This window comes from Crocodylus siamensis, chromosome 11 (assembly GCF_052110815.1).
Source record: "Crocodylus siamensis isolate JL-2025a chromosome 11, ASM5211081v1, whole genome shotgun sequence".
Lineage (NCBI taxonomy): Eukaryota > Metazoa > Chordata > Crocodylia > Crocodylidae > Crocodylus > Crocodylus siamensis.
Genome location: NC_143405.1, coordinates 46,086,708 through 46,099,370, shown reverse-complemented (window position 1 = coordinate 46,099,370; position 12,663 = coordinate 46,086,708). Strand labels below are relative to the sequence as shown.

Genomic DNA, 12,663 nt, shown 5'->3' with positions numbered 1-12,663 from the left:
TTAGAGAGAAAGGCACACCATCAGGCACAGACTCATAGCCTTACATTTGAAATCTGATCCTTAAGAATTTATTTTGTAATTATTACACAATCACCTCTACATACAGTATGCAAACAGAAATCATAACAAAAATACTTTTTGTAATAAAATTAAAATATGTTATAGCAGTGACTCCTAGTGTATGTTTTTGTTTTTTTCTGGTTCTAAGATGGCAATCCCTCCTCCCAAATACAGCATTTCCAGGGGCAAGGCGGGGGACTTCCAGTGCCAAAAGACAGGGGGTAGAGCGCAGGACTTCTAGTCCCAAGATGGTGACCAGGAGGCAGGGCTACCCATGCGGCCCTCAAAAGCTCACCAAACCTCGTTAAGTGGTCCTCCACCCAAAATAATTGCCCCCCTCCCCAGTATACACCTACCAAAAAGATAGTTTCTGTCCGAGAAAGCTTACAAACTAAGTATATTATAGCAGGCAACAGAGAGCAGAGAGAAAGGTAACAGTGAAACAGTTAGCATTGGTATAATGAGCAATGACAGTGTAATAGCTGCCTAATTATGATAAATGACTTTATATAGATAGCATAACACACGACAGCTTTATGAGAGATTTGTAGAATAGTAAAGTATTTTTGCTGATGCTTATTAGGAGCATTCTTACACGTAAGGGGAAAGATTAAAGCAGTTGCTGGTAATAAAACCTAATATCCCTGGAAAAGAGGTAAGAAATAATGATTCTATACCATTGGTAGTCAACTGCGGGTATGTGTACTCCTAGGAGTAATTAAAAGGGTCATAGTGGGTATGCAGAACTCTGTGTGTATGTGCCCAGCCTCACTGCAGCACACAGGCGGCCAGGAGTGCAACCTGGCCATGTAGAGAGCAGCTGTGTCCAGCTAGTAAGTTTGCTGTGGGGGAAGGGAGTAGGGCTGGGGCAGGAGTGGGACATGGGACTGAGCCACGTGGGGTGGGGGGTGGCAGCTCCTACCACTACACACACCCCAGGAAGGCATGGGGGGCATGTGCCCCTGGATTTGTGCGCGGGGGGAGCCCTGGGCTAAGCTGTGCTTGGGCCGGGCAGTGACGGTGGTGCTGGAGGGTGGGTTGGGGTTTTCTACGGTGAATTCTGGAGTGGCTGCAGCCCCTCCCCCCATAGACCTACTCTTGTAGTCCCCCACCATGAGGCAGGGACTTGGGCTGGAGCAGGTGCTGCCCAGCTGGGGCACAGCATGAGACAGAACCATGAGTGGCTTGTCCAGGGGTCATGGGCAGTGGCTGCTCCTGTAGATGCATGCAACCTGGGAGGGCTTGGGGTCGCGTGCCCCAGATCTGCTTGTGGGGCATGGAGGACTGCGGGTCACTGTGGGCTGGGGCAGAGCTGAGCTGGGTGGCACTGGGAGGCAGGTTGGGGAATTCTGAAGTGGCTGCAGCCACTCCCACAGCCCCCTCCCAGCACCACCATGACTTGCCCAAAGCGCAGCCCAGCCCCTCCCGGAAACAGCCCAGAGCAGCCAGAAATTCTATATCTTCTTAAACTGAGTTAAACTAGCTTGAGAAAAAGCTATAGCAAAGACACACTCCTTGCATGCTCTGACCACCCCTATATGTGTCCCATGCCTTGCAGATGTGGTTTGTACTTCTATGTTGGGGGTCTCAGCCCCCATGGACTTTTCTCCTCAATTTTTCTCTAGCTAGGCCTACCAGCCTAAACCCACCAGATAGGGCTCGACTCCGAGGCTCTAGCTCCTTAACACTATCCAGGCCCATGGCCCTCCTTTTGTACTCACTACAGTACCAGGTCTTCTGGCCCCCTTTCACACTGCGCCCCTGGGCACTGAGTTGTTGGGTCCTCTGTCTCCTCAGGCTTCCTATAGCTCGGGCTACTAGCCTAGATCCACCCACTAGGACCCGGCTTCAAAGTCCTATCTTCCTGGAGTCAGTTCTGGGCCCCTGACCCTGTACAGCTGCACCTGGTAGTGCACTGGGCTCTTTGGCCCTTTATGACTGCACCCTATGGTGCTCACCTCACCTCACCTCAACCAAAAACCACCAGAGTAGCAATTAAACGAAAACAGTAAGTGCTTGGGCTATAACCAAAATGAAGTCAAGGAAGGCAGTTGGCCAGGTCACATCTTCCACAGCTCTGTGCTTCTCCTTCCCACCACTTGCTGTGCTTCTTCTTGTGGGGCTGCCACAGCTTCTCTGGGAGTCATCAGGAGTCCATCCACTCTGCAGCTGAGCCTCCTCGGGCGACTGAGCCCAGAGTTTTTATAGTTCTGACTTGCCTCCTTCCGGTCACATGACCACAGCAGGGCTCAACTTTTAACCCCTACCCTGCTAGCAGGCTGTGCCCAGAAAGTTCTGGTCTTAAAGGGGCCAACCTACTATCTGGTAACAGGGTTAGGGTTCCCTATTACAGGGTCCTACTTTAATCTTGATCTGATAATTCACAAACACAGAGAAGTAGTTAGCTGTGTTAGTTTAAAATCAGGCAGAAGCAAGGTAGAGGTGCATCTTTACAGGATAACTGAAGCTGTTATTCTGTTATAACTGAGCTAACTGATGACAGAACAACTGAATCCAGCTAACTGATCATGCATTCAAAAACAACAAACTGCCTCGTCTTTGCTGGGACTTCACCTTGAGTTAGTCAACTCAAGCATGCCATTTTTTCCTGTCAAGATAAATGTAAAGAACCTTAAATATGTGCTCCCAAAGATCACTGGTGAGGCAGTTTAAAAAATTTAAGTCACTGCTTGGGCTGAAAACTAATATCAAATAAAATGGCTCATTCCCCATTTGTTTCTCCTTTATCCAAAATCAGGAAATGAATAAAACTCATACTTAAGTAATCAAACGTTTAAATACATTTATTAAAAGCATATTAATAGCAAGGATACTATGAATGTTGGCAACTTTTTCCATAAAAATATCACCCAACGTATTTTTCAATATTAGCCACTTGTTAAACACCTACCTTAAACATTTTGCAGTTTTCAGAATGTTAGTATGAAAAAAAATTAATATTAGTAAAACATTTAGGTGGAAGAATATAATTTTAAAATTCTATTTAAAAAACTTATTTAAAGTGTTAGACACATGTCTATGAAAAAATAGTTAAGTCTCAGTTTTGAGTTCCTCACTTTATAATTTGAAAAAGAAAAGGGAAAAAGGTATTTGTCAGCTAGAACATATCTATGTACTACAATGGGTTTTTATATGATTAATTAACAGAAGAAAGTAGAAGAAAATTATTCTTAAAATTTTTCTATTATTGTGGGACTAAGATAAGGGGTCAGATTCATTCATAGGAGGCACTGTATAAACCAGAGGCAGGCAAAATAGAGCCTGCAGACCAGATCCTGTCCTCCAGGCGCTTCTATCTGGCCTGCAGTGCCAACCAAGTAATTGTACCCTGCCCAGCCCTTCTACTTGCAGCAGTGGAAATGAGGTGCCCATGTGTACACACACTCCTTGCTAACATACCCTATTGTGCCTCGCTCCCACTCTTGTGGGTGGGAGGGCCAGGCCCAGCCAGCGCACAGCTTCCGGGCTAGGCTGCTGCCACTGCTGCAGCTGCAGTTGGACCTGTGCAGCTTCCCCAGAATCCCGCTTGCTCTGGGCAGCAGGTAGGGAAGCAGTGTGGGTGGGGGCTTTAGGGGAGGTGCAGCTGGGTAGGAGCACAGAGCATGCAGCTGGGGCTGGCAGCAGTCCTTAGTTTGCACCCAAGGGGTTGACGGCAGTGTGGAGCTCAGGTTGGCAGGGTGTGGGTGTGAGGGAATTTGGGGGGAGTTGTGGGGACACCCCTTCCCACAGTCTTCCATGGTGCACAGCCCTGGTAGGCAGCGGCAGCAGCAGTAAGATGGGGAACTCATGACACTTGTGCACAGTGCAGGGGCTGGTTCCCAGTGGTGCAGAGTTCTGGCCAGCGCTGCACATTGTGGCAAGGGGCACAGCCCCTGCTGAGTCACTTCCCCATGGAGTCCCGGGACCTGAGGTAGGGGGCAGGGAAGACATTCGGCTCCAACATGTGGGGCTTTCATAGATTCATAGATGCTGGGGTCAGAAGGGACCTCAGTAGATCATGGAGTCAGACCCCCTGCCCTGGGCAGGAAAGGGTGCTGGAGATGACCCCAGCCAGATGCCTATCCAGGCTTCTCTTAAAAACTCACAAGGCCTTCTCTTAACAACCCCCAAGATAGCAGAGAGCACCAACTCCCTTGCAAGCCCATTCCAAATTCTGGCCACCCTTACTTTCTTCCCATGGTGTGCGAGTGCAGGGGACTGCACATGTGTGGTAGGGAGTGCCACTGATAGAGGTGGCCTAGCAGGGGCTGCGCCTCTCACCGCAATGTGCAGTGCTGGGCACAGCTACGCATCACTGGGCACAAGTGCCTATGCCGGGCACAAGCACCCCGAGCATCCCCACCTGCTGCTGTTGCTGCTGGCCATGGGAGGAGTGTGTGTGTGGGGGTCCTCACACCCCCTCCACCCTCTCTCACACTGCACAAACCCACACCTTGCCCCCCCAACCTCTCACATATACACCTCCCCAACATACCCCATTTCTCTGACATACACACAACCACACCCTTTCATAACCCCTCTTACACACACATCCTCACACCCTCCATACATCATCCCCCCACACCCCACCATACACACACATCCACATTTAAAGATTTGATCAGTTTAGTTCAATCTCCACCATATTATTCTTGGTGTTTGATAAAGAATGACAGAGCAAAGACCAGCCATTTTTCTTTTCTTCAAATGGAAGGTGTTTTCATTTCCTTTTAATGTTTCTCTTCTTATTAATGCCTTCTAGTGCAAAGTGTTCTTATAAAACCTAATGTAAAAGGACTTGAAGATGAAAAGGAGGAACCTTTACCTGTATCGCCACTGTAAGTAAATTAAGTTTGTAAATAGTCTAGTGCTCAATCAAGGTACCAGTGCATGTATTCAACTCTAACTGAAATAGATGCGTGAGAGGAACAGGCTTCTAATATTCTTTCTGGGATTTAGCAATAACAGCTAGCTTGTTTTTATAGGTAGCTTATTATATTATTTAGTGCTTTACAGATTTTCACTATGGGTGCATCTACACATGCACTTAATGTGACGCAATAAACCCTGGCGTAGTTTGAGCAGGGGTGCAGCGTCTATATGTGCGCCCAGGACAGCAGCAATTTTGAGTCAGGATGGAGCAGGCCCCCAGCTGGCTAGGTTAACAAGGTGTAATGTACACCCCCAGTCATTGTCTACATGTGCACCTTGGCATAGTAAAGTACCCTACCATAAGATAGTACTGTCCCTGACAAGATGAACAATGCATGCCCCCAGAGGCTGGGGGGGCACGGTGATTGCCCGCAGGGGTATGGGGGCAGTGAGTATGGAGCTGCCACAGGCAGTCGTGGTGGTGTTGGTGGCAGGAGCAGGCTGAGCAGGGAGCTCCCACAGGCAACCACAGTGGTGTCACTGGTAGGGGGTGGCAAGCACCAACCAGCAGTCGGCAACCACCCTCAGATGCTGCTGGCAGCATCAGCAGTGGCCAGCAGCAATTGATGACTGCTCACAGACACTGTTGGTGGTCTCAGTGGTGAGAGGGGAGGTGAGTGGGGACCTCTCCCGGGGGGTGCACGTGCACCCCCTGTACGTCACCAATTCCTGACAATACTACCTTAAAGTGGAGTTAATTAGTTTACTGTACTGTAATAGAAGCACACATGTACACTGTGACACTTTAATGCTCAGCTAATTAATCTACTCAGCAATGAAGTGCACTTGTAGATGCACCCTGTGCCCAGATCCAGAAATCCAGGTATGTGCAGAAACTGCCCCTGTTGCATGTTAAACTGTGTGTAGCATTGCTAATTTAAAGCTCCAGAGCAAAATGTGTTACTTGGATTTCCTGGTAGCAAAAAACACCCAAGAAAAAAGCAGCATAAAGTATTTCAAAGTGGTGTGCGCTGGGATAAATGTGGAGATGGGGAAGCAGGCACCTCGGACTGCAAGCTCCCCATCTGTGCTCTGTGGAGTCCCTGCACTGAGGCACCTTGCACCCCAGCCAGCTGCTCCCTGGCTAGCTGGGGCACAGTGTGCCTCGAGACAGAGGAGCAGGCAGCCCTGGGTTGGCTACTCCCTTGACTCTCTCTGCCTCATCGTGGGCTCTCCACTGGAGCTCCTGCTCTGAGGCAGGTGGAGCCCGTATGTTGAGGTACACTGTGCCCCAGCCAGTCCGGAGCAGCTGGCTGGGGCTCAGCATGCCTCAAGACAGAGAAATAGTCAGCCCAAGGTTGCATGCTCCCGGGTCTCATGCCACACTGTGCCCCAGTCAGCTGGGAGGTAGCTGGCTGGGGCACAGGGTGCCTCAGTGCAGGAGCTCTACAGTGTGCGGAGATGGAGCAGGTAGCCCAGGGCTGCCTGCTCCCCTGTTTCCACATGCTGTTCCCTGGCTAGCAGGGCTGCGAGAAGCTTCAGTCCCTGATTTCATTTGTTAGAGATTCAGCCTGATTCGGTGGCCAAATCTCCGAATGCGAATCAAATCAGAAGACTCTTTAATGTCTCCAAATCAAATTGGAATCGTCTGAATTGATTTGGATAGATTTGGAAAGATTCGATGATTCAGATATAGACACAGCTTTAAATGTTTTTTCTCCATACCACAAAGTGCCAGGCAGACACCACGATGCTGGGGCAGATGGAGCATCCCACAGGAGCGCGGGGACTCCCCAGCATGCTCGGCAGCAGACCCGGAAGTGGACCACAAACCTTTCTGGTCCGCTTCCAGGTTTGCCGCCGAGCACGTGCCCCCCCCCTCCCCCCCCCCCCCCTTTGTGGGATGCTCCATCTACCCCAGCATCGCAGCATTCATGAGCCATGCCTGGTACCTCGACTTAAGTAGAAAAAACATTTAAAGCTGTGTCTGTGGCTGAATTGATGATTCTCTGGGGTTGTGGGGGCTTCCCAGGGCTGCAGCACCAGCAATTCTCCCGCACAGAGCCTGGCCAGCAGCTACAGCACAACTCTGGGTGGTCTGACTGCTTTTGAGCATTGTGCACTGCCCATGTGTGCACTGCTCTGCTTTTTTTTCCATGGGTTTTTTTGATCCCTGGATATCCATTGGTCAAAAAAACCCTCTGTGCTTCTCCCTTGAAGACGGTGGCAGTGTTTCCATGGATATCAGTTCAGGGTCAAGTTCTGTTTCAGAATGTGATGAATATCACTTCTGGTTGACATAATACCAAATTAGGGTATATAGTCTGAAGCAAGTGTGTCACTTGTGAATTAACCAGTAACTGTATATGCTCTCTAAATAGAAACTGATATTTCATAGTTGATAACATCTGATGAAGTTATAGTGGATAGTGGGAAACCTTCAGTAAAAGCAATTGATTTGAAATAGTTTCAAAGGTACTGGAGTGTGTTATCTGATGAAGACTCAGCAAATATATGCTTAACTTTCCGTTACGCTGTGCTAGGGAGATGTACGTAACACACCTGTCTGATTAAATATATGTTAAATAAGAGATCTGTTTTTTTATTCACACGTTTTAGAGTGGATATCTTACTGAGCTAAAATTAAATGAGATTGTATTTAATATTTGTTTTCTTTATTCTCCGCACTTTGTTTAGAGGCCTGGATTTTTCTAGACCATGGCATGAAAGTTTTATACAAGCAAAAAATCAAATAATTTCAAACTTACACATTCTTCACCCTACCCTGAAAATTTTACTGGATATTGGTTACACAACGTTTTCCAAAATACTTGTAGTGGATTTGTCAAGTTTCAGGTAAAATTTCCTGTTGAATTCACTTTCTAAATATTGTGTATATGATAGGGGTGCACTGATATATCAGTTGGCTACCAGATTGGCACCATTATCAGCTATTGGGTTTTTTTGGTCATTGTAGCTGATAATTATGGCCTCATGCCCGGAGCACCCTGGTGAGTGTAGTTCAGTCCCTGCACCCTGCCACTGGCCTGAGCCCACAGGAGACTACAGGTCCCAGCAAGAAGTGGGAGAGGGAGCAGGTGCCAGGGCGCCATGCTCAGCAACAAAGGGACCATTACCAGCTCCTGCTGCCTGTGCCATGGCAATGCTGTGCATGCAGCAGGGGCCTGAGCACTGGGGCTGTCACAGCGATGTGCCACAGCACTGAGCTGTGCATGAGTGAGGTAAGGAACCACGCAAGGGGCACCAGGCACCTTTGCAAAAGTAGTTTCTCCCCAGCAGCTGTGGGAGCTTGACTGTGTGGTGCCTGCTGGTGCTGAGGCAGCGGTGTACACTGGGGATCCAAATACTCCCAGCATTGCTGTCTACGCAAGGGTCTGCCCCACTCTTCCAGGACAGCAGCACAGGCTGTGTGGGGAACAGGGCTACAGGTAGGAGCCATGGGTGAAGGAACAACATGCATGGGAATGAGACAGTTACCACCTTCCTCATCAAGGGCCAGAGCAGGCAGGAAGTGGGTGTGTGTTATAAATGCAAAACAAACAAAGATGCTTTGCACTATTACTAAATATCGGTTATTGGATTGGCATTGGCTAATATGGTTGGTTAATCATCAGCTATCGGTATCAGCCAAGAAAATCATTATTGATGCACCCCTAATATATTCTTTTGTAGTCAATAAATAATGTATGCAGTATGAAATTGTTTTTTTTAACTTGTTATATAATGAGTGGTTTAATGTACACTGGGCATGTCTACACAAGACATTTACTGCACAGTTGACTAATCAACTGCACAGTAAACATCTCAGCATCTACTCATGTGCCCCTACTAGGGCGCACAAAACTAATAAACTCTGTAGCAGGTTAGGACTTGTAAATACAAAGTAACCTGCTGTAGAGTGTCTTTGTGTACAGTAGCACGCATGTAGATGCTGCCCCGGCTGACTGGAGCACAGGGTGCCGCAGTGCAGGTGTAGCTGTCAGGAAGCCCCTGTGCTGAAGCACCCGTATGCTTCAGCCAGCCACTTTGCAGCATGTGGAGCCGTGTTGAAATAGCCCTTGGCTGGCTGCTCCAATGGGGCTCTATATGCTACGGAGTGGCTGGCTGGGGAACAAAGGTTCAAACGGTGCAGCTGGGAGCAAAAAACTGCAGAGCAATAAACTATGGAGTTTATTCATGTGCGTTAATTGCACGTGTAGACATATCCACTGTTGCTTCTTTTAGTCCTGTAATCTGGAAACCTCATATTGAGGTTTCATATAATTTTCCTGCTTTGTGCTAGGGATATATAATTTATCTGCCATTACATTATTTCCCATTAATTTTCTTACAGCCAGTCAGGTAACTCAAAGGGAAAATTTTCATTAACTTTAGTGGGACCAAGATTTGGCAGGTTATGTCCTAGTTTTCTTACCCAAAGAAACTGCTATAGGATTTTCTTGCAAGACAAATAGTTTTGGGAAATCCCACGGTAATCCTGAGAATGTCCTCATTTTTCATTTTTACCTTTTCTTTCCATTTTGTTTTCCTCTCCAGGTGTTTTTATTTTTCCTCTCTTTGATGTTGACAAGTCCAGTTTTATTCTCTTTCACCTTTTTACTGGTCATGTCACTTCCAAATCTACTTGCCTGAAAAGAAAGTATAGAGTCTACAGTTTGAAAGCTACAATAAGATACTGGATCCACACCATTATTTATTTGGTTTTAGATCATAGAATTTCAGTTTTCAAATCAGTCCTTCCTTTTATCTAGGTTGAAAGGTCCAGTTGAATGTGAATCACTGAAGAATGATGTATCTTTAAGCTGCTCAAAAACAGAAGAGCAGTTACTGAGCACATGGTATCCAAGAGTTATCAATCTCTTCACCAGAAAGGAAGCACTAAAGGGTGTCAAGTCAGACAAAGCTGACTCTTTTTATAATTGTGTGGCTACACTTATGTCTAATCAGGTGAAAATATTTTCTAATAATACTACCTTTTGTTGATTTTTGAGCATTTAAATAAAAGACTAAGATATTTTTCAACCTTTTTTTTTTTTTAATATGAACAATAATTTTGGACAGTAAGCCTAAGTACAGACAGTCAAAAAGTCCAGGGCTGAATTGATCCAATCTTCGCAGGTCGATCCAAGCTGTGTAGATTGAATCAATAAGCAAGTGAACGGACATTCACTTTTGATTCTGGAAATGTAGCCATGTGCCTGCAGTGGCTCAGGCCAGAAACTGGGGGGTGCTAGAGCACACTTCCTTGCTTGGCTGGAGCAGACAGCTTGGACCCATGCTAGCCTGCCTACCCTGCAACGATTGGGGGAGATGCAGGGGAAGTGCAAAGCAACCTGGGGTATTGGGGTTAACTTGAATCTGAAGGAGATCTGGGACAGAAGTTCAGTAAACTGATTTAGCCTAAATCAGTTTTATCTGATACCTTATCCATATAGATTTATCTTAAACTGGTTTCAGCCACTTTGAAAGCAGTTTATATGCACTGAGCTTCTGTTGTGTTACAGATTTGAACCAATTTCTGAACACGTATACTGGTTTATGTGGCATTTCTGTCCCTAGCTTAAAAAATGTCATAGAGTGATCACCTTAACTTGAAATCTAACATGTTTAAAAACGTGAGCTCCAGTTTAGGTATAGGTACTACAATTACTTTTCTTAGTAATAAAAAAAGTCCTCTATTACCCTCCTGCTGTGTTTTTAAAACTCATACACAGATATAAGGAAGGGAAATTGACTATTGGCCCAATCTTACAAATATGAGGGGAAGGGGCTTGGAGGGGGGGCAGATCAAGGCCCCCACATTGAAGGAGGGAGTGGGGCAGAGACAGGGGCAAGGGCTGGGGTGAATGGGGCCCTCGCCAGGCTGGGAGATGGGATGCTCATAGCTCCGGTGCCTCATCCAGGGGTTCTCACTACTGCATGCAACCTGGGGGAGGCCCAGGAGGAACATGCCCCTGCCCCCCGGATCTGTGCGTGAGGCAGAGGTGGGTTGCCCCTGGGCTCTGTGCCCTGCTGTCACTGCCTCTGAAGCTGCACAGTGCCATATGCATCCCACAGCTGGGCGGGCAGGGGACATGGCGCAGCCCAGTGGTGGCAGGCACATGGCGTTGCATGGTTCCGGAGGCAGTGACAGCAAGACACAGAGCCCAGCATGCAGCAGCAGCCCACCTCCATCCCACACATCGATCCGGCAGCCCATCTCTATCCTGTGCACAGATCTGGGGGGGCAAGTGCCCCCCTGGGGTGCGCACAGCAGTGGGAGCTCCCCCATACTCCTGGACAAGCCACCCAGGCTCCAAGCCCCTTGGGCTCCAACCCTCCCGTGACCCACCCCGGCCCTCAGGCCCTTGCCCATACCTCTGCCTCACTTGCTCCCTCACAGTAGGGGCCTTAATCTGCCCCCCCGCTTACCTATCTCTTCCCCTATAGACTTGCCTGCTGCGGGGGGTACATGTGCACATGCACATACTTTCGCCCCCTCATATATTTTTCTCCCTCCATATATGGGGAGAGAGAAGAAAGGCAGCAGAGGCTGGGGATGAAGGACAGGGTGGGAAGCAGAGGCAGAGGAGGAAGGGGGAGCCCAAGGCTATGGGGGAACAGAAATGGCAGGGTGGCAGGCACAAGCAAGGGGCAAGCTGTTTACCTCCCTATACCACCTGCCACTCCACTGCCTGCCACCTTCTGCATAGGGGAAGGGGGATGAATTTAAGACAACCTTTCAATAATTATATTCTATACATGGAAAATTATAATGAATGTATACATTTTCCATGTATAAAATATCATTATTAGGGGGGTTAGCTTAAATTCAGGATCATCTTAGATTTGAGTAAATATGGTAATGTAGGCTCTGCATCAGGCTCAAATTTTTTAAATCAAATGGAAATTCTGATTAACTGTACAAAAGTGGAAGAGAAATGTGATTTTGTGTTCTGTAACAACATCAACATATGGTATTATCTAGCTGAAAGAGCTGTTGAGAAGAACTGTTGAAGCTTATGTGAAGCTCTTTGATCCTGAAGACAAAAGAGGCCTACTGCTATTTAAAATGGAATTGACTTTTGATGATGAGAAAATGGAGTTTTATCCAAGCTTTGGAGATCTGGAAGACACCATTCTGTTTGCAGTGACTCGGATAGGACAGACTCTTCAGGTGCTGTTTAACTGTTTACCTCTTAAATTTGCAAGTGCAATGTTATGTGAACATATTAATAATTTAGGATCAGATCCTTCCCTGGCCAGCCTGTTAATGGGAAGGAGAGATGTAGCCTAATGCATCAAGGATTTTCTGCTACAAGGATTCTGTGACCCAGACCATGATGCCTTTGGACAGCCAGATTGCTTAGCTCTGTTGTGTCTTTCCAAGCTCCTTTTTGCAGGAATATCTTGCTTATCTGCCATTCAATGCTTAGTATATGCTTTGGCAACTGCCAGTTCAAAGGAGGGAAATTGAACATTGCCTTGCCTTACAGCCTGCAACCCTCTGAGGAAAAGTGAACGACGCAGTAAATAAAGTTTGCACCAACACTCATTTGGCACAGGTGTTAGAGAGCAGTACAACCTCATTATAATGAACTCCTATGGGACCAGGGGAAAGTTAAAAGATTGTGTTTGCTTAATGGAGCTAGTCAGTTCGCTCCATTGTAATTTAAAAAAAAAAAAGTTTCTTGCTTTGGGATTATTAAAATGGGGGTTTGCTCTAAGCAG

At 47.2% G+C, this 12,663-nt stretch overlaps 1 protein-coding gene across 1 annotated transcript in view; it reads left to right on the top strand.

Annotated features, from left to right (window-relative positions):
- DNAH12 (dynein axonemal heavy chain 12) overlaps positions 1-12,663 on the top strand; it is a 162,828-nt gene that overhangs the window by 21,007 nt on the left and 129,158 nt on the right. The window contains exons 6-9 of the mRNA XM_090022245.1: positions 4,823-4,898; positions 7,630-7,788; positions 9,705-9,900; positions 11,921-12,109. Coding sequence (XP_089878371.1) covers positions 4,823-4,898; positions 7,630-7,788; positions 9,705-9,900; positions 11,921-12,109 — 620 coding nt within the window. The remainder of the gene's footprint in view (positions 1-4,822; positions 4,899-7,629; positions 7,789-9,704; positions 9,901-11,920; positions 12,110-12,663) is intronic.